The sequence below is a fragment of the Toxorhynchites rutilus genome, chromosome 3, assembly GCF_029784135.1.
Source record: "Toxorhynchites rutilus septentrionalis strain SRP chromosome 3, ASM2978413v1, whole genome shotgun sequence".
Classification (NCBI taxonomy): Eukaryota; Metazoa; Arthropoda; class Insecta; order Diptera; family Culicidae; genus Toxorhynchites; species Toxorhynchites rutilus.
Genome location: NC_073746.1, coordinates 119,398,165 through 119,424,754, shown reverse-complemented (window position 1 = coordinate 119,424,754; position 26,590 = coordinate 119,398,165). Strand labels below are relative to the sequence as shown.

The 26,590-nt window shown below is 38.9% G+C and overlaps 1 protein-coding gene across 2 annotated transcripts in view; it reads left to right on the top strand.

Moving 5' to 3' along the window:
- Positions 1–24,709, top strand: part of LOC129776084 (roundabout homolog 2-like) — a 256,454-nt gene extending 231,745 nt beyond the window's left edge. For both annotated transcript variants that reach the window (XM_055781484.1, XM_055781483.1), the window contains exons 5-14: positions 3,914–4,067; positions 10,004–10,134; positions 10,285–10,425; positions 10,653–10,784; positions 10,853–11,784; positions 21,398–21,517; positions 21,587–21,815; positions 21,885–21,980; positions 22,045–22,452; positions 22,524–24,709. In XM_055781484.1, the coding sequence (XP_055637459.1) occupies positions 3,914–4,067; positions 10,004–10,134; positions 10,285–10,425; positions 10,653–10,784; positions 10,853–11,784; positions 21,398–21,517; positions 21,587–21,815; positions 21,885–21,980; positions 22,045–22,452; positions 22,524–23,650 (3,470 nt within the window). In that variant the 3' untranslated portion in view covers positions 23,651–24,709. The remainder of the gene's footprint in view (positions 1–3,913; positions 4,068–10,003; positions 10,135–10,284; positions 10,426–10,652; positions 10,785–10,852; positions 11,785–21,397; positions 21,518–21,586; positions 21,816–21,884; positions 21,981–22,044; positions 22,453–22,523) is intronic.
- Positions 24,710–26,590: the final 1,881 nt, after the last annotated feature.

Sequence of the window (26,590 nt, the reverse complement as noted above, 5' to 3'; positions counted from 1 at the left end):
AGAGAAAATTGTTTTACACACACCAAATTAAAAGTTTGTTCGTAAAATATTTGAAAAAAAGGATTTGATACATCATACATCCCATCTTTATGTGTCCATTTTTTGTACAATAAAAATTGTATTTAATTTGTAACGTTTTGTTTAATTATTTTGTGACATGACAACTCTGTGAATCCTGTTTTTCACTCAGAGCGTGTGCTAGGTTCCTGAAAGTTTTTTTTTTCTGAATGAATACACTGGAATCTACGTTCAACTATTGTTGGTAAATCACAGAACAAAGCTCATTTGAATTTGAATGTTTTGAAGAGAAACAGAAAATATAACATTTATATCCAACAGTCGGAAACCGCAACACAAACCGTCACAAAAGTTTTTGACTGACCCCAAGAGACATTAATTATAAAATATTCTTCAACTGATGATTGTTGTATCGGGTTTTTCAATAACAGCGCTACAAAAGTTTTTTTTAAATAAAACAAAAACGGTTTTGGGTATCAATGAAATTCTTTATTTATGTGAGAGTACATTTGATGCCATTATGTATGGAACTCGATTTCTTTTGCATGGCCACCACGGGCACGCTTGCAGAAATCCATACGCTGAACCCAATTTTCGACGGGTTTCAAGCATAAATCGGCCGATAATACTGCAATGTCACGTTCTATATTCGTACGAAGTTCATCGTTTCAATAAATCGATTGTTAAATTCGCTGTGTGATTTGTGGCGCCTTATGTTGAAACCAGATATTGTCCAAGTCCATATCATCCAATTCGGGCCAAAAATATTCGGTTATCATTGAGCGGTAGCGATTCCCATTCACAGTAACGTGCCGGTCTTGATCATCATGGAAGAAGTGCGGCCCAATGACGCCGCCGGACCATAAACCGGTCCAAACTGTATTTCTTTCGGGATGCAATGGGGGCTCATGGAATTCATGTGAATTGCTGCCTGACCAATAACGCATATTTTGCTCATTTACGAAGCCATTCAGCCAGAGATGAGCCTCATCGCTGAAGATGATTTTTCGATGAAAATCCGGATCATTTTTAAGTTGTTGCTCAGCCTAATTCACGAACATACAACCCTTCTGGTGGTCAAGCGGCTTCAGTTCTTGCGTCAATTTGATCTTGTAAGGATGTAGGCCAAGATCTTTTCGCAAAATCCGCCACAACGATGTCACAGATATGCCCAACGCTTGAGAACGACATGTGAGAGACTGATTTGGGTATTCCTCAATTGATGCGCTAGCGGCAGCAATATTCTCGACACTACGGACACTTCTTTGTCCCACTGGCACGGGAACTTTTTGTGATGTGTGACGTGCCTGTGGATTCAAATTTTTCCACTAGACGCTCAATTGTTGATCTGGCAGGACGATTATGACGACCATAAATTGGACGTAGCGCTCATCAAATTCAGGCCATTGACTCCGAATTTCGGTAGTAAATTTTAATAATCTCGACTCGTTGTTGAATCGTATATCTTTCCACCATAGACTGTCCACGGTCAATTTAGGATACCAAGATGATGCCAGTAAAACAAAAATTCACGTAAACCGATTGTTTATTTAGTAAAATAGACTTATATCTAAAACAAAGAAAGCTTACCTCGATGTTAATTACGTTGTCTGTAAAATTCACGAACTTTCTTGGGAACATCTGCCATTAGGTTCCGTACAGTATCCTCAGATATGCTGGCGGCGGCGCTTTTCCATCTCCTCTTGAAATCATTAATGCCATTCGCTTTCTTCTTTGTTTCCAATAGTTTTCACTGGGCGAAGTTCTGGGCAGTTCGGTGGATTTGCTGTTTTTGGTACATATTTTACCTCATGTGCATTATACCATTCCAGGATGGATTTTGCATAGTGATAAGTGGCCAAATCTGGCCAAAACAACGCTGGAGAGTCGTGGCTTCTTATGAATGGTAGCAACCGCTTCTGGAGACATTCCTTCTCGTAGACATCTTTGTTGATAGTACCGGTAGAGTCGAAAGATTTGGATTTTCGGCCACAACTGCATATGGCCTGCCAAACCAAGAACTTTTTGGGGAATTTAGACTGCTTTTTGTTCCGAAACACTTGGCTACGGCATTCCATCGCATTGCAGTATAAAAAGAGAGACCCGGAAGCTGATTGAAGTCTTCGAGAACATAAGTTTCATAGTCCATTATGGTGCATGAACATTTTTGCAAAAATAACCTACACTGAAAGAAAAGTGTCCGAAATTACCAAACCTTACTGAAGAGAAATGTCAAGAGAGCGGGAAAAAATATGCCGTCGTTTCTACATTTGTAGCGTCTCTATTCAAACACCCGTTACACAATTTCCTCAATCTTACTATAACATCGTAAATCATCTGATTCATGCATGAAACCGCGAAAAAAAGAGTTTGCCGTGAGTCGAAACGCTGTCACGTCACGTTGGAATGCGTCTAGGTACAAGTGACGGCGAATACACACGAAATGAACACAATTTAATTTTTGACATAATTTGAAAAACATGAGTTCGTTTTATGAATAAAAAAAAAGTATTTTCTCCACTGTCCCCCATTTGATCCGGAACGAATTCCCATCCATTCCGACATTAAGGACCGTTATTATCGAGCCTGCAATCCCTTTTGCCAACAGCATGAGCATGACACTCTCGCACCAGCTGCTCGGGATCATGTCAATATCACCGGACACAAGCAGGCAGCACGATGATGTAACATCTGGCAGAACTTAATTTTTAATGTCCTGTGGAGGAAGTATGTGCTGCCGTTGTTTTTTTGTTTCTGTCGTTTATACGCCCAATTCCCCACCGATGGATCGATTACGCTCAGCCTACCCCCGGGGAGAGTTCCCCCGACTCCTCTGAACCAGAATGGAAAACAAAAAAGAAGGAGACCGATGGATGGTATGTTGTGCCATATTTCAGGGTAATAATGATCGACAGATACATGTCAATTGACTTCGATTCCAAATAGGATTGTTCTCTGCGGCACGTTCCGTCGTGGGCCATGTCTTCTTCCACCAAGTGATGTTTCAAACTGACGCGTGCATGTGGCGGCAGCAGCAGCAGCAGTAGCAATGCCAGTCGCCCGGGGAGTGTCCCATGCGGTTGCTATTCTTCTTGGCAGGTTAGGTTAAGCTTGTTTCGTGTTGGCAAATTCAACCAGTAACTGTATAGCGACCGTGATGTTTATCCACGTACGCTCGGGAAGGACTGCGGAATAGTGGGAACGTTGTCTCAACTTGGTACCATTTCTGGAAGCTTCCATGGGATGAGCACAGTCGAAAATCCCACTGTGCACGTCTCAAAGTTGGGAGGATTTGACAAATAGCCCCACACGAAGATGGGAGGCGGATTTTTCTTTGATTGAAATCGAAACCGAAGTTTCCGGGTCAACATGGAACACTTTGCAGTGTTGACCTTTTTCGTCGGTTTTTTTTTCTTGCGAAACGACCGGAAATTTGCGCGCAGTGGGAAAGGAAAGAAATCGCTTCCAATCTTCCAGTTTCGGGAAAGTGTGTTAGACAACCCGACTTCCCCGGGTATCGTGTAAAACACCGGCTTAGAAGGTATTTCCCGCCGTATGGCGGTGATGGCGGTGCTTCCGCTGCTGGAAATCGTGTGGCTGCAATGGGATCGAACATTTATAGTCATGACACGATGAAATATTGGTGCTTACAAAACGTGCGTGCGTGCTCCGAAAAATGAAAGCCTGCAACGGCCTGAATTATTGCCAGGCATAATTTATCTAAATCCAATAACATGCGATATTGGGAAGGATTTCCCGCCCGATAGTGGACCACGACGAAGTGGGGAGATGGCAAATGGCAAACCCCCGGGGCCGGAAATAGCATTTATCGGATGTGGAAGTTTGGCGTTATATAGTAATCCCTTTTTTGTTTGTGTCTTCTGTGTATTTGCAGTGCTGCGTGAGGAGTTCCGGCTGGAGCCTCAAAACACGCGGGTGGCGCAGGGAGAGACAGCGCTGCTGGAGTGTGGGCCACCCAAAGGATATCCGGAGCCGGTGATTTTATGGCGCAAAAATGGTCAAACCATGGATTTGAGCAATTCTAAACGGTGAGTTAGATCATAGGTAATTAACAATTGAATAGAGTTGTTCGTTTATTTGATCATATCGCTCAGTCATTCAATGGCGATCTATTTCATGTTGTTATCAATTATTAACACTTTGACAGCTGGAGTTTTGTGTCCTCAATTCTCGGTTATTATGAGCTTGTACCTTACAACTTTGCTTGAATATTCATTTATCATGCTATTTGTTTCTGTTCATTTTCTTCTATCAAAGTGTCAGAATACTTCACCAGATACAGCCATAGTATGCTTCAAAATAGACAAATTTTATGCCAACTCGTGTTCGGAGTTGGCATTGCCATCTCAGATTGCAGTGAAACGTTGTGAGTGAGATATTGGTTATTTAAGACTACTTCATGAAAAGGGCCAAAGTTATTTTGATATGTTTTCACAAAAAATTCTAACTCAAAAACTATAATACCTATAAAATTTTGGTTAAGGAATGTCATGTAAGAAATGTAAGAACTCTGAAAATAAAATTATGAAAATTGGCATTAATTTTTCTCAAAAACTATTTTTTTTAATACTCAAAAAAGTGTATGAATGACCTATGCAATTACCAACGAGTCATACAGAGAACCAACAACATTGGAAGATTTTTCTACCAACAACTTTTCATGTTTTCTCTAAAAATAAAATCCAACTAATCCTAATTTTGTATGAAGTCAAGATAGCGATGTAGCGTATTCGACAAAGTTTTAGATCTTATTGAAATATGAACTTTTGTCGAACACACCAACTTTCTATCTTTTATAATTTCTAGAATATATGGCCTTTTTGTATAGACACTCCTGAGAATGATATTTTACTTGTAACTATTTTGTATGTAAATTCTCACGTTTGACATGTTCTTGACGTGTTTCTAAATAGAAAAAAGTTTACAGAACATTTACAGAACTGTTCCACCGCAAATGACGATTTTGTTTCATTAATTTGATTATTGTATTTTTTGGTTCGACTCAAAAAAGACGCACTCTTTATGACCTAAAAGGACAATTTGCCTAATCGGTTCTATGTTTTAGCTCTAGCCTTACTTTTGAGAAGAACGCAAGCAAACATTGTTTGAAAATTTCCAAAAAAAAACTCAGAAACTCAGAAACGGTTGGTACTGAAAATTTTCGAAAATTCCAAAAGGTGGCTTTCGAATGTTTTTTTTTGTGAATTTTGGACCTAGAAGTAAATTTTTCAAAAAGAGTAGATAATTTTCGAATGCACCAAAGTGGTGTGGTTATTTTTTTTGTATCAGGTTGTGAAAAAAATAAACATTATAACAAATCATATTATCTTTACTTATTGTTCAAAAAAATAATCTTTTGATGTTTGAATTGTTTTGAATGTTGCAGCCAGTGTTGCCACATTTTAATCTGTACTTTTTTTTTCCAACAATCTGTACCTTCGCAAATATTTGTTATAGAGAAAAAAGTATTATTAAAAAAACTCATTTATTTACTACAAATACCACATCCACATTTGCAAGTCATTCGTGTATTTCATGATGTTTATACATAGTTTCTCTGAATCTAGATTGCATACCATCATTAATCAAAATTTTCGAACTGCCGCCATGATGTTAATCAATCTTTTGATCTCAAAATAGCGTTCATCGTATTGTTACTGTGCCAATTTCGAAGCTTATTTTTGTTCTGATTATATTTAGAAAAAAAATCACTCGACAGTTTCCGAGGAGTGAGGCATAGTGAGAACGTTACAACCAAGACATCGAAGCGCCGAAAATACGAGCGAACCGTTCATTTTTTTAGACATCCATTTTTTGTCCACCAATCCTGCATATGCTCGTTTTTTGAAACTGTGATTTCCTTACGGAGTAATTTTATTTTTAGGGGACAGAATTAATTCTCCAGATCTTATATATTTTCATTGTAGAATCCTAGAAACGCTTCCAACCCAACGTTAATGCTTGTCAAATTGGAAAACCCTCTGGGATTTAACATTGCCTAAGTCATGACTGTCGGATCATCAAAATCGAATCTTTTTCTAATTTACATGATCATCTCCACGAAAATAAAAACTACGATAAATATCCTTAAAAATGATCTGCCTTTCGCTGTCCATTGTTATGATAGTTTCTTCTGCTGCTATTCCAACCTAAAAATTCTTGCCGCTTTTCAAAGGATCTTAAAAATCAAAAGCATTGGACACTGAAACAACGTAAGATTCCTCGTAGATATTAGTGAGAATGATCAAATAAAAATCTTTAAGCTCATCATATAGCAGCGTGAATTCAGGTTTTTCAGCCTGGAACAAACGATTCATTCTGTTCATCTAGGACACGGAATTCAGACGATCCTTATAAGGAATCCATTTTTTTGGTTAATTCATACCCAATTATTTTTAAAAACAGTATTGGTGCTAAGGCGTTATGGAAAGTTTTGTTCAAAAAATTATTAAACGTTAATTTGACTTTTTTTTTGCGGAAAATTTTAAAACATTGCTTCGTAGTGAAATTAATCAATCTATGTTTTTCATGATTTTCTAGTGTCATATGCACAAACATTTATAGAAAATCATTGGTTTCTTCACCTACGGACATTTAAATGATAATTTGAAGATACAAAAGCTGATTTAATCCATTCAAAGGTGTGGTCATGCCTTTCCATAACTCGATATGCAGGTCATCCGGAGATCATTCGGGTCACCAATGAGTTAGTTTTAACAAACCAAGATGTTCGATATGTCGCATGATGGGATTTGGCTCTGATATTCCATGGTGCTTTTTTTGTAAAATAGTTTTTTTTCACTTCTTCAAATAGTATTTACAAGTATTTGAATATTATTTCAACTCATAAAGTATCGACCAGGAGTGAATTAATATGTTTAACGTCTATAAATATTGTTTTAATTAGTTGGAAATGTGTTTCTTTACCATAGTTCAAAATAGAAACGAAAATTCTATTCAGAAAAAATATTAATTTTCATGCAATTTAATAAATGATTCCTTGAGAACCATTGACAAAAAGAACCTTCAGATGATTGTTGAACATCTTAGATGAGAAAAAGTTTAGAATACAAATGCATAATACCTCTGAAAATTTATGTTCGTCTTCAGTAATATGTTTGATAAATTTCACACCGGTGAGCAATTTGTCCACGGATGACTATACTTTTAAAAATCAGGTCTAAAAATAATTATAAAAAACATTTGAACAATTTAAAAAAACCAACAAAAATTATAACTTTTTTATCCATTATTTCTCCATTTTGGCTCACTGTGCAATAAACTGTACAATAAACTTCGAAATAAAATAAAAGTAAACATTTTTTCAACTGTGAATATTTTCTCCATATAGCCCCAATAATAACAACAAACATTGCGGAAGACACATCAATCAGACCAACCGATTCTGATTTATGTTTCATTGAAATTTTCTAAGCAATCTTTGCTTAGACCCTTCTCAAAGTAAAAAGAGAACCGATAATGCAAATTTCTGCAAAATTTGAGTAAAGTAAAAAAAAAGTTCAAAAAAATCGACCTTCGAGCTCAAATTTAAAATTTAAAAAACACGAAAAATATGTTGATAGTGAAACTCTTTCCCTGTAACAGTGTAACGGTAACCTTTTTCCGATGTACGGACGTTTTCTTGACAATTGCAATTGCATGGCTATTCATATTTTTTTTCTAAATTTAAAATGATTTAAAGAAAATGAATATTAATTTTCAAAACAAAAATCAATTGAATTTTTTCTAATTTTTTAGAATTTTCATTAAAGAAACATATACAATTTTCTACATTTCATGCTCAGAAAGCATTTCATTTTCGACAGGAAACATGCCATTTCGTGCCTTGAAGCGTCAAATAGGCAAATAATGGCATGTGTCCCCCAACGTTCGTTCGTTTCTAATAGTGATAAAGGAGCGCATGAAGGAGAACAATATCTATCTCGGTCTGGGCAGTACATGTGGCAAAGTATGCGGAAAGCTTATTTGTCTTTTGTTTCGCTCGCTCGTATTAATCTTATATTGCTGTACCATATATATTATACAAATGCTTACCAGTATTTGAGAGTCATAACATTTTCTTTTATGTTATGTGTCATTTAATGTAATAAATCGGGCTGACAAAACATGAGCTAATCTATTCTTTGTTTTTAGGAGGCTTTAAACTTTGCAGTTCATTCGCCTGTAACACATGAGTTAAAAATCAATTTTGGGTGTGGTTCTCATCAAATCGTTTTCTGAACCGTATTTTCGTTTCCATTTTTAAGCATGATAAAGAAACACATCAAAACAATATCATTAGACGCCAAAATTATTAATTCACACTCAGCTGATTGCTTACCAGTTTAAATGGTACTCAGATAGTTACAATTACTGTTAAAATAAGTGAGAAAAATCAATTTTACGTTAAAGCATCATAAAAGAGAACTTTTTTTTCTTAACCAGGCAACAAATGTTGCAGCTTAGTCTTCTCGGAAACCGGTGAATCGAATTGGACAAGTTTCACTTGAAACCCCATTTTGTTTCATTTGAGAACCCTTTAAAGTTTTATCGGAATCGGTCCACGGTTCCGGAGATATGACGGGAACAAATACAATGGAATCCAGAATCCAAAACAACACAAAATCCTTCAGTTGGAGTATCAAACTTCATGATTTTTCAAAACTAGCTTATTTGTGATGAATTCAAGCCTATATGACCTCATTGACGTAACCCGGATATATTCCGGAACAGGTTTCTAAGGGAAATAACAACTTTATGACCAGAACCAAACCCCATCATGCGACATATCGAACTTCATGGTTTGTCAACAGTAGATCATTGGTGAACATTTCAAAGATTTATGGCCACATTAGGATAACTCGGACGGTTATGATAGGAAGCAACGGATTTCAAAATAGAAAAAATTGATCAAATTCACCCCAAAGGAACGTTTCAAAATTTTTCGCTATAAATTTTCCAAACTATCGTTTAAAGAAATTGTTCAACAAAACATTTTACAACGTTTTGCGAACTGTTTTTAAAAATAATTGGGTTTAATTTAAACAAAAAAATTCGGAAATATTTACATTTTCGTGATCAATTTGCTCCCGGTTTTTGTGAGAAAATGTGAGAAAATAAGAAAAAAGGCGGGTTGGTAATATCGGGGACATAACCGAAGAGAGTGTTGGGCTCCTTTTGGTCGGAACCATTTAAGGAGCACAAATTGGACCAATCAAAACGAGGCACATAGTGCGTTTGGACAATGCTTGTCATTTCACAAATATTTGATTGTGTATCTCTTGAAAAATAAAATGTTATTCATTGTGATAGAAATATTTCCTATCAATTGATGAAAACATCTTTGCGATCTATTAAGAAATGCTCGAGTTATAAAAGTTCGAAACCATGACCATGTGACATTTTTATGATTTCGAGAAAAACGAAGTTGAAGTTCGGTGCTATAAGGGGATTTAATTGATCATTCAAAACAATTTCGATACGTTATTCCTGCTGTACGCGTGAATCAAAATCTAATTAATGTAGTATTTAGCTTACAATCTAATGCAATCAATAACTCGAAATTTTTTATTTTGCTACTTGATCCCCTCTGACTTAATACCGATCAAATGACCAATGTCTTTACACTCACGAAGTTTCACTGCAATCTGAAATGATGTTATCAAAGACCAGTCGGTTTGGCATGGAATACGTCAATATCTTCCAGTATTTCAATTTAAACTGAAAACACACAAATTATGTTATTCTAATTTTCAAGCTTCAAATAATTTCACATGCTTTAGGAACAATGATTGGTATTTAGCTTTGAAGATTTCAATTTACGCAAAATAAACAAACCGGGATGATGAATTTTCTTCTCTGTGGGAATTATTTCAATTGAAACCAACATAATCTCATACGTGTACAGATGCTCCGATAGCACCGGTCAGAACCCAGAAGTGAACATGCTCAATTTGCTTTACAGAATCCGCATCGTAGACGGTGGCAATCTGGCGATCCAGGACGCCCGTCAGTCCGACGACGGCCGGTACCAGTGCGTGGCGAAAAACATCGTTGGCATTCGAGAATCTACGGTAGCATTCCTTCGGGTCCATGGTGAGTGTGTGAGCGAGTGTGCTCCGGACTGTCTGCTGTCTAATCAGCGGCCAGCCAGCATCCAGCCGTTTGTTGAGTGGCTCCCCCCTCCGGCATATCATAATCATTGTTTTGTTTTCCTCCGCTTCTCTGGATTCCGCATTCCAACAGTGAAACCGTTCCTGATACGAGGCCCCCAGAACCAAACGGCGGTGGCCGGCAGCTCTGTTGTGTTCCAGTGCCGCGTCGGTGGCGAACCAGTACCGGACGTCCTGTGGAGACGCTCGGCATCCGGTGGCAATATGCCGTTAGGTATGAACTTCAACCTCATTCATGCGACGTTATCACTAGTGTTATTAGCATTATTTTATTAATGCCATATGTCCCGTGGCGATGCAGTGCATATGTATTTTCTGCATGTGGTGACAGTCTCACTATTCCAACCGCTCCGGTGGTTGAATGCATACAATAAGACCCAAAAAGTTTTAAAAAATAAAAATACTTAAAATAATTGAATGCGTCTTGGAAATCATCCACAGGTAGAGTACACGTCCTGGAGGACCGAAGCTTACGCATCGACGATATTACCGTCGAGGACATGGGCGAATATAGCTGCGAAGCAGACAATGCCGTGGGTTCTATCACTGCTTCTGGAAATTTGCTCGTTCACTGTAAGTGATCCCCGAAAAACCCCTCTCAGCAGGGTGAACTAACTGTTGACAACGTTTCCTATTCACAGCTCCTCCGAATTTTATCGTCCGACCGAAGAATCAGATAGCCGACCTAGGTCGAGAGGCACTCTTCGAGTGCCAAGCCACTGGTCATCCGCATCCCACTCTCTTCTGGTCACTGGAAGGGAATCGTACTCTGCTGTTTCCCGGGTCCCGTCATGGGAATGTCGAAGTGACGGAGAACGCCGATGGCGTTAGTGTGCTTTCGGTGTCCAAAATTGATCGAATCGACAATGGACGGGTGATAGTTTGCAGTGCCGTGAACAGTGTGGGAAGTGTTAGTACTCGGGTGGTACTCAGTGTGAACCTGCAGGACGATCGACCGCCTCCGTTGATTCTCCAAGGACCGATAAATCAGACGCTACCGGTGAAATCCGTTGCTACTCTGCCGTGCCGAGCATCCGGTTCACCAACTCCAGTTATTTCGTGGTATCGAGACGGAATGCCGGTGTTGACTTCGGCGAGGATTAATATCACCGATTCGGGCACGTTAACCATATCGGATTTGTTGAAAAACGATGACAGTGGACTGTACACTTGTGTGGCCAGCAGCAAGACGGGCAAGTCCACGTGGAGTGCCGTGCTGAAACTGGACTCTCCCACGAATCCTAACATCAAATTTTATCGTGCTCCGGAGTCATCCACCTTTCCGGGTCCTCCGGGAAAGCCTCAGGTGACGGATGTGTCGGAGAGTACCGTAACCATCTCTTGGGTTAGGAGCAATGCCGTGGGAGCTTCGAGTTTGGCGGGATACATAGTGGAGATGTTTGGAAGGAATGCCACCGATGGGTGGGTTGAAGTGGCAAACAAGATTTTGGATACCAGCTACACACAGCGGGGTCTGAGTCCGGGTGTTACGTACTATTTTGTTGTTCGAGCGGAGAATTCTCACGGAATTTCATTGCCTAGTCCGATGTCGGAACCGATTCTGGTTGGAATGGTGAGTACTGAAAATGAGTTAATACATTATTCATACTTTCGGCTCCTGATCAGAAAAAAAAATCATTTGCACGGTAAGGATAAACTCTTACAGGGGATCAGAACCTTAAAAATTCCCTCTTTTTGACACATAGACACTCGATGACAAACCTACCGGACTATGGGACCTGTGTTGTGGGTCAACAAAGTTCCTCGGCAAGACCCCTCGTGAAATGAGATCTACTAGATACTCATCCCCCTTGATTGTCATCCCACCGATATCCTCTTATCTACTATTGGATCTTTGATATATAGGACAATGATTGAACCCAGCAAAGAGCAACCGTAGAATCGGGAAAGAATCAAACTTCCATTTCTTCCATTTGAACGCATTTCGTACTATGTGGTATAGCTTCACTGTCAACGACGCTTCGTAGCTTTTAAGCGACGCGGGACGCGGGACGCGCTTTCGACGCAAACAATTTTTTTCTGATCGGCCCCAATTGCCCAATCGTCCGAGAATAGATACACGCGCTGTACATCGTATAAAGCTGCACCAGTTACGGCTGCGAACAGAGGGCGAAGCGGTTACCTTTCACGTTCGAGAAGAGAGGGGGTTTTTCATAGAACTCTGCCCACCGTTCCGCCAATTCCTCTGGTGATAGCTCGGTCAGATAGGTAGTCAGGTTGAGTAGCTACCAGACGCTGCATTCTAATCTTGACCAGGGATGGAGAAATGAGGACTAGTGAGTTGAGATGTCGTGCAATGACCGAATACACCATCCAACAACGGAACGTTCCTAGAGGAACTTTCCGTCTCAACGTAATATTACTTGCATCATTTCTGAGTAACCAATTGAGATTTCTATGCCAGCACAATTTAAATGTATTGTCATTACTACTTCGAGAATACGCGCGCACCAACGCAAATAGGGAGAAATATTTGATGGAGAGAACCGAATGCGTTGGAGTGGGAAGTCGTCCGATGTCCGCTGTATGATCAGATTGAGAAGGTGATTACGGATAATGTGTTCCTTTAACCGTTCGTCATTATGGGAATAATAACTAGTCATCTTAACAAACCCATCTAACAACGACCAAAACCTCGTCGTCGCCTCGTCGGCATACGAGACGGTCTTCACGCTTCTCCTTCTTCTCCTACTCCTCAATCAGTGTCCAAATACTCCCGTATTGCTTCGCTATACCGTTTATGCCACGCTGCATCCCACTTAGAACACCTTCCCAGCTGAATCAGTCACCGTAATTCCAATTAACCTCCAATTAACCTGTCGAAACTCATCTGTTTTGAAAGCCTAAAGACGATATGTAGTCCTTCGGTATCGCGTGAGAATGTGGTTTTGAAATAATTTTTGCATTCGATCACTTCCCGTGAGAACCACGATACATCCTAAACTTTTCGATGGTCCAGAAATGTCCGATATTCTGCTCTAGTGAATTGCTTATGTATGATAGCTAGAAATTGGAATCATTAGATCCACAAATGTGGCCGTCCGTTACGGTCCTTCACTGACTCTAGAGTTCGTTTTGTCACGAAGTTGGCAGCGAATATCGTGTCCACTGGCTCTGCGCCGTTTGTAAAGAATCGTCTGTCGAAAACTCGTATGTCGAAGGGCTGGGTTGTAGTCAGAGATACCAACCTTCATTATGTTTCAGAATCTTGATATCCAGACAAACGCTCAAGTTTGCCTGATTTTTCTTGATTTTTTACTTCTAATATTATCAAAATAAAAATTATCCGAAATTAACACAGCGAAAGCTCTTGGGGCCACTCTTGTGATTCACGTTTTCAAAGGTATAATGTCGTAGGCGGCGTGAAAGAAAGATACTTTTTCAGGATAGCACGATCGAAGGAATTTTCCAATGGTTATATTTTGGATGGAAATAATTACTTAAAACTATTACTTAAAACGCGTAATCTTGACTTCTACTTAACCATTTGCCTATACATTTCCTGATATTTCCACAATAACTCATCATTATAGTTTAAAATTTTTATCAGGTACAGTTTTATTTAAATAACTGACCCGGCTAACGTCGTCACGCCCAAAATTTGTTTTTTGTTATCAATACCTTCAAACATTCAGGTTTTCTTACTAAGCGCAAGTTCATGAGTCCAATCGCAGAACTTTTCATTGATTGATCTTCTAATCGACTCCGTTGAATTTACAGTTCCTAGTACTTCGATCAAAACTCATCATTATAATATCAGATTATTTTCAGACACAATTTTCGTTCAAGATTTTTCAACCACTTGCAAATAACATGTTTCTTCTTTACATGGAATAAATGTTTGACAAAGAAAATATGATAGAATAAAGACAGACCTCTCCCCTCTTCTCCCCTTAGAGAAGGAGGAGAAGTGTCGATTCATCATAGAAACGTTTTGTATCCCTAAAACCTTCGCATGCCAAATTTGGCATTTTCTTGATTAGTTTTCGAGTGATGCAAACATTTGCATTCATTTGTATGGCGGCTCCCCCTTAGAGAGAGGTGGAGTGTCTAACCACCGTGAAAACATTTATTGCGCCCTAAAACCTTTCTTTTGCTTGATTAATTCTCGAGTAATGCAGAAATTTGTGTTTTATTTCTATGTTTCATTTATATGGCAGCCCCCTCTTAGAGAGGGGGGAGGGGTTTCAAACTATCGTGAAAACTTTCCCCGGCCCCAAAAACCCCTACATACCAATTTTCATTTCGATCGGTTCAGTAGTTTCCGAGTCCATAAGAATCAGACAGACAGACGGAAATCAATTTTTATATATTGAGATTTTCACTATTTTCAAAAAAAAGTGTAACGATACGAAAAAGTAAATTTTCAATAATTTTTTTTTTTATTTTGAAGGCGCGTTTATTCCAACTTAAGAGTGAGTTGAGTGGATGAATATTGAGGATAATGTTGCGAGATCTTCTTTCTCTCACTCCTGAATCTTATTTTAAGGGTGACATAATAACAGATGTTTAGCAGATTTTGTATCTAAAATATACACTGAAGTCGCATTTTACCCGGTTTTTACGCGTCTTTTTTATGCGGTTTCGGGTATTTACGCGGATTTCGGAATTTACGCGATTTTTTTTACGCAGCACGTATCAACCGCGTAAAAGGTGATTCCAGTGTAAACAGATTTCATGTACTAATTTATGAGACTTTTCACGAAATAAATTTGTATCATATATAAATAAAAAATAAACAAATCATGATTGTAGCATGCAAAAAAAATCAGTCAATCAACTGTTAGAATATGGGTTACATTTTAAGCTAATAATTCACTGTTTGTTAAATTTTTACGCGGATTTTGGAATTTATGCGATTTTCTTTTGCGTGTTTTTTTTACGCGCCACGTATCCCCCGCGTAAAAAGCGACTCCAGTGTATAAGTTTATATGATTTAAGAACCGCATAAGAATGTGTAATATTCTACGACTCTATGAACGGTATAAATATACCATGATATGACATGAAAAAATTAAATAAAATGAAATAAAATGCCTATAATGCCTATAACAATAAGGCATTTGTTTCCCAAAAATCGGCACGAATCTTCCGGACATCCCAATATGAGCTACTCTGATTTGTTCCTGATTTTTATTTTCATTCTTCCTGATTTTTGAAAATTATAGTTGGCAACCCCGGTTGAATCCGATTCGTAACCGACTGGAGGGGCTGGGTTGCATTTATGACTCATGCTCATTTCACGCACCATTTTTCATTTTCGAATGGGCTGAATACGCCGGTTATGTTCCATTTTTTTTTTTTAATAACTGTGTCAGTCTCTCTAAAAGGTTAGATGTTCCTATACGTAAATAATCTGCTCAAAATCAGATGTGACAACTTCCTTTTGATATGTATGTTATCAGATACAATTTACGTTCAGGATTTTATCATCACTGGCAGAAGACATTGTGCATTGACATTGTGCTTCTTGCACATGAAATATCCTCCGTTCGCTTCACAGCGGCGAAACATGGAACTCTATTCCGTCAACGCGAATTGCCAAATAGAATGGCGACTAACGATGACCAGGTTGTCGTATCCATTTACCCTCTGACGTGTAGCAGGATCCTGATCACGGCACCTATGTTCGGATCTGTATTGGACTCATCTTGTTCCCTTGCTCTATTAGAAAAACAATCAAAATGGCCGACGTTGTGCTCGAACTGATTGGTCCCTATGTTCACCAGGATTGCCATATCGAGAAAATAATCTGTGTCTTACAAATTTTTCAGTTATTTCGAAACAAAGAATCTGTAGTTACAGACTTCAGATTTTATTGGGTTCAGAATTTAAAGATAAAAAAAAATCGTTATGAATTAATGATATTTTCCGTTTTACTTTTTACAGTGCAATTACTGCACCGCCTTTCCATTTGTCTATTCAATCACAAACAGCAGAAAACTGTTTACTTGAAATGAGACAGAGGCTGACCACAGGCGTCTGATGTTCTGTATTCTATTTTTTATTTTATTCGAAGATGAACGTTTTGTATTTAGGAAAAATAAAACGTTTACAACGTAAAGTGTCGTATTGAATAGAGCTCACAAACCACGCACAAGCATTTTCTGTTTTGTGTCAAACAAAACAAAATAGATTAAAAGTTTAGTGGCTCTGTAGTATTGGCTCACTTGGTATACTACTGTGAGCCTTCGATCCAACATGAAAGATACAAAAGTTTGCAAATTGCTATCAGATAAATCGGTTAGCGTGGAAGTAAATTGTATCGTTAGTTTTTTTCTTAAAAAGTACTGTGAGTTTTAAGTACAAAAATGCGCCTACTATGTAGAAGACGATCCCATTCTGTCTACATCTAAACTACACCCAAACTAGCGTTGACAGAAAAAAAAATTTATCTTTGGCAGAAATGATGCCATTTCGTGTTCTGAAGAGTCAAATGCGCAAATAATGAGCTGTTTTAAAAGCTTAAAAATGGTTTGTATGTATGCGAGCAGACATCTCTTTCTTTTCTCATTTCATGTGGGATTACACCAAAAAAAAAGTCCATACGACGTCAATGGGGATCGAGAACCAAAGCCGGCTGGAATGCAAAGTTATTTTACACGACCAAGCTATCCATATAGCTGTCAGCGCTGTTATATTGAAGCGTGATAATATTACACCTCATTATAAAATGAAGTTGGAAAGTGTTTTCTAAGAGGATAAAGAAGAACATGAACGAGAATATATCTTTCTCTGTCTGGGCCGTGTATTTGGCAAACTATACGAAAAGCTTGCATATGCTTTCATTTGAATGTGTCTCTTATTCAAATGATATACATGTGTTGGGGAGTAGAATATTTTCTGTTATTTTTCAGCTCATTTAATGTAATAAATCAGGATGCCACAACATGTACTAAAAATTGAAAGTTTTCTTTGTAAGGAATAAAAATGCCGAAGAGAACTATCAAATTTTTTTTTCAAGAATTCTTAATTGAGTCATGAGCTCCAGCACCAGCACTCAAAAACTGGTTCCAATTCCGAGCTGTAGAATATCGATTAGCACTATTTGTTTTATTTAAAATTAAGACATTTTCCTCAAAAACTGTTGATATCCCAAATTCATAGCAACATGCGTCGCGTTATTACTTGATTATAAATCATTCTGTTGACATGTCCTTTGAACTCATGATTCATATAGAGATAGGAATACAGATTTTAGATGGGTAGATAATAGCCCTGCTCTTACGAGTTCATTTCCCACCCAAAATATCAACGGTTTCTTCACATCCATGGTTCGAATAAAAAGAGGATATTCCATCATTTCGTCATGTTCATGTTCTGAGCTTAATGCATCTGAGGGGATGATAGTAGTATTGATTGTATTGATCATCATCAATACGTTATCTGATACTTCTGACGTACTTTACTATTTGTTGATTACAGCCTGATATGACACATTCCTTCCTGATCTCTTTTTTATTTTATTTATTTATTTATTGTCGTCAATCAAAATTGTAGACCGATACATTCTTAATACTACTTAAAGCTACTTACCTAAAACTAAAAAAAAACTGAAGAGAGTTGGCTGGATAATTTATCCGTTTAATTTAACAAGTTACATAAAGTTACAAAATCCTCTTTCGATTAAGAGGATTTTAACAAGGTACATAATCAAAAAAAAAAATTTTTTTTTTTGTCAAACCAGCCTAGATGAAATATGCTGCCCAAATATTACAGTGAAAATTAACTATATATTATTCTATTCAGATAGTCTTTAAGCATTGACCTTGATATGGTTACATCAATTATTTCACTGTGTTCGTTACAGAGGCTCATCATACGATTAATAGGACTATATTTGGCATAATTCGTTCTCCGGTAATCTTTGTAGAAAATGTTGGGGTTTCTCAAGTGCCTAATCGGTGCGTAAAAATTTAGGTTTCCTAATATTTCTTCTGAGTCCACTCGTTGTGATATGATATCAATAAGAAATAGAATCATGGCAGAGTTCCGACGTTCTTTTAGGCTTTTAATATTGATTAGCGTACAGCGTGCTTCATACGGAGGGAGATGATATGAAGACCAGCCTAGTTTACGAAGTGCAAATAATAAAAATTGTTTTTGTACAGATTGAATTCTGTCTTCTTGTGAAGTTATATAGGGGGACCATACAATACTACAGTATTTGAGAATTGATCTGACATATGTAATATACAAAGTCTTTATTGTGTACGAATCGTGGAAATGGTAACTAAAGCGTTTGATGAAGCTCAACATATTATTTGCTCTATGGATGATTGTATTATAATGATCAACGAAGGTTAGTTTCGAATCTAAGACCACGCCTAAGTCTCTTACTCGTTGACATCAATTGATGGGTTTATTTCCCAGCTTGACACCATCGTTCAAGTGTGTTCTTCATGTAAAAGTCATCAAAGTGCATTTCCTAACATTGAGCTGTAATAAACTCTTAGTGCACCAATTATAAAATAACTTCATTTTTGAATGTTTGAGAGTCTTCTTCATTCTTTATTTCCATATACAGCTTCATACCATCTGCGTAGATAAGTGCCTTAACACTGTTAAGAAAAACGTAAACGCCATTAACAGATAAAAGGAACAAAAGTGGCCTCAAATAAGAGCCTTGAGGAACTCCGGATGTAACAAATATTGGGTTTGAAATTTTCCCATTAAATCTTACCATTTGCGTGCGGTCAGCCAAATATGATTCTAGCCATTCAATAGCTTGACTTATATCCCTATTTTTTGAAGTTCAAGAAGGAGTAAGGGTATATCAACACGATCGAAAGCCTTACTAAAGTCAGTGTACGAGGGTCACTATTTATATTTCGGGAATAGGAACAAAAACAAATAGTTAAGCTGCGAATATATTTATATTGTTTTTCAAAGTACTCGCATGCGCTTAAAACAATTTTCAAAGCATTTATTCCAATCGACACGAGCCTTTTTTTTTGAGCGATTGTCAAATTATGTGGGATCCAACGTGAACATAATTTTCGCACAACTAAGTGTTCATGTAAAATCGCATATATGCTGGTGGAACTAATGCTTGGGGATGCCTCAATCTCACAATAGGTTACATGACGATCTTGCTTAATCATTTCGTGCACAGCATCGATGTTTTCTGGCACTACAGTCGATTTTGGACGACCTTCACGAAACTCGTCGGACAGCGAACTACGACCACGATTGAATTCACTATACCAGCGATACACAGTGGTTTTTGATGGAGCTTCATCGCCAAAAGTCAAATTAAGTTGAATGACGCACTCTTGTTGTGATAATCCACGTCGAAAGTCGTAAAAAATCATCGCACGAAAATGTTCACGATTCAGTTCCATTTTTTTGCCGAGACCAAACTTTCAACTAAATATAAAATAAACAAATAGCGTCCGTATGACAAAATGTTCTGAGTACGTATATCGTCAAAAATGTCAAACTTTACGATGGAACCGTCAGATGGACTCACATGACATCAGTGTTGCCAATTCCCGAAATATAAATAGTGACCCTCGTATAGAGCTTCAACTTGATTACCATTATCCATTGCATTCAAAGGGAATGTGACAAATTCCAGCAAATTTGTTGTTGTTGATCGTCCTTTGAAAAAACCGTGTTGCTTATTCGTAATTTGTGTCTTTAGTTGTTGAAAAATTTTTTGGTTTATTATGGCTTCAAAGAGTTTTGGAATGCAAGAAATAATTGCTACTCCACGATAATTTCTTACATCGGATCTATTACCGGATTTGAATATTGGTACAAGAAGAGAGTTTTTCCATATTTCTGGGAATCTTTCTGATTTCAATGACTTATTGAAAAGCCATAAAAGTGGATGAGTTAATTCAGATGCCAAATTTTTTATAAAAACCGGTGGAATTCCGTCAGGATCTGGCCCTTTCGAGACATCAATCTTATTTAATGCGTCAAAAATTTCGATGTAAGTTAGTTTTCTGACTCCAACATCACATGGAAATTGTGGAAGAAATGCAAAGAAGTCACGATCTCGATCCTCCTCAGCTGTTACAATATAAACTATTTAAAAAAGAGTTGCAATTTTTTTCTGGGTCATTCCCCACGGTATCGTCAAGGTGCATGCGTGATGGAAAAGCATTGCTTTTTAATTTTGTTTTTATGTCATTAAATAAACTTTTCGGGTTAGACCTTATGTCCGACTCTGTTTTTAAGTTGTAATCTGCAAAAGCGCTTTTAACAGTTGAGTTGAGCTGTTCGCAAATGTTCAGATATTTTTCGAGATTAGCGTCAGATTTGCATTTATTATAAATTTTATGTGCCTTCTGTTTCGTATTTTTTAGATTCTTTATGTTTTGATTAAACCAAATCGGATATTTTGTGTTCATATTTCTCCTTCTCTATAATTTCATTGATTATCGAGTAAAAAGTCATCACTGCTACTTCAATATTTTTCCACACTTCTAAATAAATCCTGCCAATTGATATAGTTAGGCTTACACCTAATTGATTGGTAATTTGCTACGGTGTAATCAGATACTTCCTCGAATTCATAATCAAATGGTTATTGGGTGTTATCTATAAATATAGAATATTCGATAGCTGTGTGAAAAGCTTCATTTTTCCAAAGCGGAGTTAATGATTCAGTCACACAAAAATCTTCGGTCATATTTGTCAACAAGAAATCCAAGAAGCATTTTTGTCGATTATGAACATTATTTATTTGATTCAACCCAAGACCGGCTATTTTATCAAAAATAAATTGCAGAGCCTTATTATCACCAACAACTGGAAGCAAGATAAATGCATTGTCAAAATCAGTGATGAAGTCCGCATTTCGTTGATTGAAATCTCCGTTTATATGGATTTTTGATTCTGGTGCAAAGGAAGATAAAATATTTTCATCAGCTTCAAAGAATTTCTCATAACAACTAATTTCAGCACGATCAGGGGGGGAAGTAAACAGATGCAAATATATGTATATCTTCCTCAATAAGTGCCTTGACCCAAACTCGTCGAATTCTGTTGTTGGAATGTGTTCTGAATTTATTAATGAATTAATAGCAATAAGGACGCCGCCTCCCGATTTTTTATGGGATTTGTGAAGATTACGGTCATCTCTGAAGACATTAAAACGATTTCCGAATTGTTTGTTATAACTATACATATACCTTTTGACCCTTCTTTTTCAGAACGAACAAAATTCCGGGCTGGACCTGAGTGAAGCAAGAGCTAGCTTGCTATCCGGGGATGTTGTCGAGCTAGTCAACGCTACCTCGCAGGATTCGACCACCATTAAACTGGTCTGGGAGGTAAATGTTGTAATTTATTGACGAAATTGACCAAACCAATAACGATTTCTCCTCCATCTCAACCGGCAGATCATCAATGGCAAGTACGTGGAAGGGTTCTACATCTACGCACGGAATCTCGACGAGGATTCCGAATCTTCGTACAAGATGTTGACCGTTCTCAACGCTGGTACCGTGTCATCCTGTACCGTCAACGGACTGCTCAAGTACACCGAGTACGAATTTTTCGTCGTACCGTTCTACAAGAGCGTCGAGGGAAAACCTTCGAACTCGAGGCTGGCCCGGACGCTTGAGGATGGTAAGTGCGGCGATTTGTCAATGTTCGTGCAATGTTCCATAACAATTGTTTGGGTTTTTTCTTCAATAGTACCGACCGCTACGCCAACCTCAATGGAAGCTCTGCTGCTGAACTCTTCCGCTGTCTATCTCAAGTGGAGATCACCTCCCGCGGGAGCAATCAATGGTAAGGAACATAATCTTGTCCTAGTACAAAGTATTGTATCATAACATTTTAAAATTATGATCAGGTGTCCTGCAAACGTACCATGTCATAGTCCGAGGAGTAGACGTTCATTCGAATTACTCGAAAATACTGAGTAACGTAACGATTGATGCGTCATCACCAAACCTGCTGTTGGCGAATCTGACCGAGGGAGTGACCTATACCGTCAGCATAGCAGCGGCCACAGCCGCTGGTATGGGTCCATTCAGTGGGCCGGCAACGTTACGACTCGATCCTGTCACAAAACAGTTGGATCAGACCTCGCATCGCTATCCGATTAACCACGACAATATGGATGATATTGTGACGAAACCTTGGTTTATCGCCGTTTTGGGTACGATTTTGGCCCTGATGATGCTATCTTTTGGGGCTATGGTTTTCGTGAAACGGAAGCAGATGATGATGAAGCAATCGGCGTTGGCTTCCATACGAGGTAAGTACATCTTCGAAACGAACGCCAATAAGAACAATGAATTCACACTCGTGTATCGTGATTTTGAACAGGACACCACAGCACCGGGGTGCTGAAGTTTCCAACCCTGCCACAAAACAACGACGGTTACTGGACGGACCCTTCCGGAATGATCTGGCGTCATCCGGCTCAACCGAAGGATCACATCCAGGATTATGCACCGGTGTGCACCACTTCGACCATCGTTGCGGACCAGAACAATCGCAACCGCTACGTGGGGATCGATTACAACGAGTATCCAAGTGATTATGCGGAAGTATCGTCGTTTAGTCCGAATAACAAAACCATCGTGTGTGATAATGCGAGCAAAGCACCTTCCGAGTACAGTGGGACACGCTCACCGGCCCCTTATGCCACCACAACTCTGATAGGCAATTCGAGATTTATTACGAACTCTTCGAACGGTGGTGCGATGGCAAATCATCACCATCAGCAGTCAGCCTACGGGAGTATGTATTACAATACCGATTCCTACCCGGTGACGGACTCGAGCAACGCAAAAAGTGAAAACAGTGGCCCACTGCTCAGCGGGTCGGGAGATTACGGTCGGAACGTGTACTCGGAGTCGTATTTCAATCCGACCGAGAAAATCAATATCACCGAGAATAAGCTGGCGTCGTTGAACAACGGCGGCACCGGTAATGGAGGCTATCAGTTGGTACCGAACCACAGCGGAAGCAGCGCCAGCAGCAGCAGCAGTAGCACCGGTGGTGGCGGTGGCGGTCGTTCCGAAACCACCAAAATCTTCCCCCCAAGTCAATCGACGCCGCAGACACCGTTTGGGACGATAAGAAAAAATCGCTTTAAATTATCCCGAACTCCGGTCAATAATCTGAGGATTAGCTTCGAAACGGGTGGTCAGCAGGGCGGCACTGGAAATGAATATGGTAATCAACAGCAGCTTCAGCAGCATCAGAGCCAGAAGAAGAAAATGTCATCGCTCAATAATTTAGGAGCGAAAGAGCAGCTGTACATAAAGATAGGGGAAACCAATCCGAACAATGCCAACAGTTGGAATGGTCATTTGGCCAACATCTACCAAAACGGTGGCGGCAGTTCGCTGGCGGACGAGGCGGAGGGTGAGGCCGTCTATCATCCGACAGGTAACCGCAGTGTCATTAGCTATCGGTCCGCCTCCGAGTACGGGGAAAATGTCTGAGAGTTGCGTAGCTGCTTTGGGTTGACTATTTATAATAACTTATTCTAACCCCCGCAAACGCAACATTGGTACACGAACGAAAGACTGAGAGTGTGATTTGTGTGAGAGTGAGAAAGCAAGGAAAAAAAAGAATCGCGTGGAGGAGGTGGATTTGGAGCGATGAAAATGTAGCGCGCGTTCGAACTTTTCTCCTGTGGGGGCAGGATTCGCGCATCCTTCCATCACCGCCACCACAAACTGTAGATAGATAAAGTGAATTGGCGTTGTTTGTTGCCATTGACTGTCAGCTTTGTACATAATGAACGGCCCTATTCCTCCTCGAGCAGCAGCAAAAGCTGAAAGCCGTGTAGGTCGTGTGCAAACAGACTTTAAGCTTTAACTGATGATGTGTAGTAGTTGACGAGACGTAAATCAAGACTGATCACAGTACTTCCACTGGAAAAAGGGTTAGGTTTGTTGGATGGGGGTAAAATAGTAGCGTATTTCGGGGGGAGGTAGCGTTCGATCGGAAGATTGTGGATTTCGGCCAATAAACGGCAGTTTGGAATGAGATGAATAGTCATGGGTGAGAAAATGAACAAGATTTATAAAAATATTTTTGTCGCATGTTTCTCAACAGGTTTCATCATTGACCACTTCATTTTAACACTGAGTCACAAATTTGATTGTTTCGCAAAATTAGAGCGTATTCTTGGATTGTACTATTTTTTAGCTGCAGTGTACCAGCTTCACCTAGCTTCACCCAAAAGATTCACATTCTCATTATCCTTTTTTCACCTCCAGTAATTATTGAAATTATGTGCTCCCGTGGCTGGATGGTTAGCGTCCCACATTATCATGCCGGAGGTTCGGGTTCGATTCTCGTTCTGGTCGGGGGACTTTTCGTCAAAGAAATTTCTTCCGATTTGCACGCGTATTCTAGAGCTTGCCACTCCGGAATACATTCAAGACGTGTTATCCGACATAGAAATCTCAACTAAGTACTAATAGAAATGACGCAAGTCATATCTAGGGGTAGTGGGGGCAAATTTGTCACCAGCTTGTTTGGAAGTTTCACTATTGACTATAGATGCCGTATTGATAGTCCCCTTATGTTTGATGAATTTAATGACTTTTGAGTTACTCTGTACTTCAGTAGAACTGTCGCATGTCAAAATATAAATAAAAACAGAAATTACTCTCTCGGTAGCCATTCGGCCGTAGTTCCGTAGGAATCTAAGGAATTTCTCGTGAAATTTAGTTAATTCAATTGGACGAATCATCAGTTTGGACAACTGTTCACATATTCTAGGAGAGGTGAACAGATATTTTGTTAGGCTCAGCGACTAATTAGCATAGAAATTACTTTGATGTTTGGGGGCAAAGTGGTCATAGGTGAATAACCATTTACAATGTTCTGTTTACTAAAGCTAATGTACCGAATCACAATTCGACTTGGTTTTTCCGTGATGCGATCCAACAGCATCAGTTCTTGTTCTGATTTCGCATGGAACAGTCATGAAAAATTGCCACATCACGATAAAAGCGAAATGAAATTTATGTAAGGTTATATAGACTACTAGCTAACCCGGCAAACTTCGTCCCGCCCATTTACTTGATTAATTCTCGAGTAATGCAGAAATTTGTGTTTTATTTGTATGGCAGCCACCCCTGAGAGAGGGGGGAGGGGTATCTAACCACCATAGAAACATTCATTGCACCCTAAAGTTTCCATATGCCTAATTTGGTTTAATTTGCTTGATTAATTCTCGGGTAATGCAAATATTTGTGTTTCATTTGTACGGCAGCCCCCTCTAAGAGAGGGGGAAGGAGTATCTTAACACCATAGAAACATTTATTGCATCCTAAAACCTCCACATGCCAAATTTGGTTTCATTTGCTTGATTAATTCTCGAGTAATGCAGAAATTTGTGTTTCATTTGTATGGCAGCCCCCCCTTTGAGTGGGGGAAGGACTGTCTAACCATCATAGAAACATTAATTGCACCCTAAAACTTTCACATGCCAACTTTGGTTTCGTTTGCTTGGTTAATTTCCGAGTAATGCAGAAATTTGTGTTTCATTTGTATGGCAGCCCCCCTTAGAGAGGGGGGAGGGGTCTCAAAATATCACGAAAACCTTCCCCGGCCCCAAAAACCCCTACATACCAATTTTCATGTCGATCGGTTCAGTAGTTTCCGAGTCTATAAGAATCAGACAGACAGACAGACATCTTCTTCTTCTTCTTCTTCTTCTTCAATGGCACTAACGTTCCTAGAGGAACTTCGCCGTCTCAACGTAGTATTACTTGCGTCATTTTTATTTGTACTTAGTTGAGATTTCTATGCCAAATAACACGCCTTGAATGCATTCTGAGTGGCAAGCTCTAGAATACGCGTGATCACAGTGCAAGTCGGAGGAAATTTCTTTGACGAAAAATTCCCCCGACCAGAACGGGAATCGAACCCGAACACCCGGCATGTTAGTTATGACGCTAACCACTCGGCCAAGGGAGCACACAGACAGACATCACCCCATTTATATATATATAGATAGATAGATAGATATAGATATTTCGTTTTCACCTTGAAATGGTGCCCTCAGTTTCTATTCTGCACATGGAGTGATCATGAAAAATCTCGTGTTATTCACACGAAAACAAAAATGCTTTTACAAGGCCACTGAGAGAGAGAGAGTGAAATTATTCCTCTCGCGAGCGATAAACCTCTACGCTTCGTATATTATGAACCTGTCCATATTACCCCCACTACATGTCCATTATACCCGCACAGATAAAAATGTTCTACTTTTCGGCTTGTTTTAATTCCAGTAAAATACATGAAAAACAAACTTTTATAAAACATTTGGCCAGTTATTTCGAAAACCAGTATATTGAACTGTAAGAAACTGCTTTTAAATTTTTGAAAACATGAGTTTCCAAAGATACAATTGAAGTTTTCCT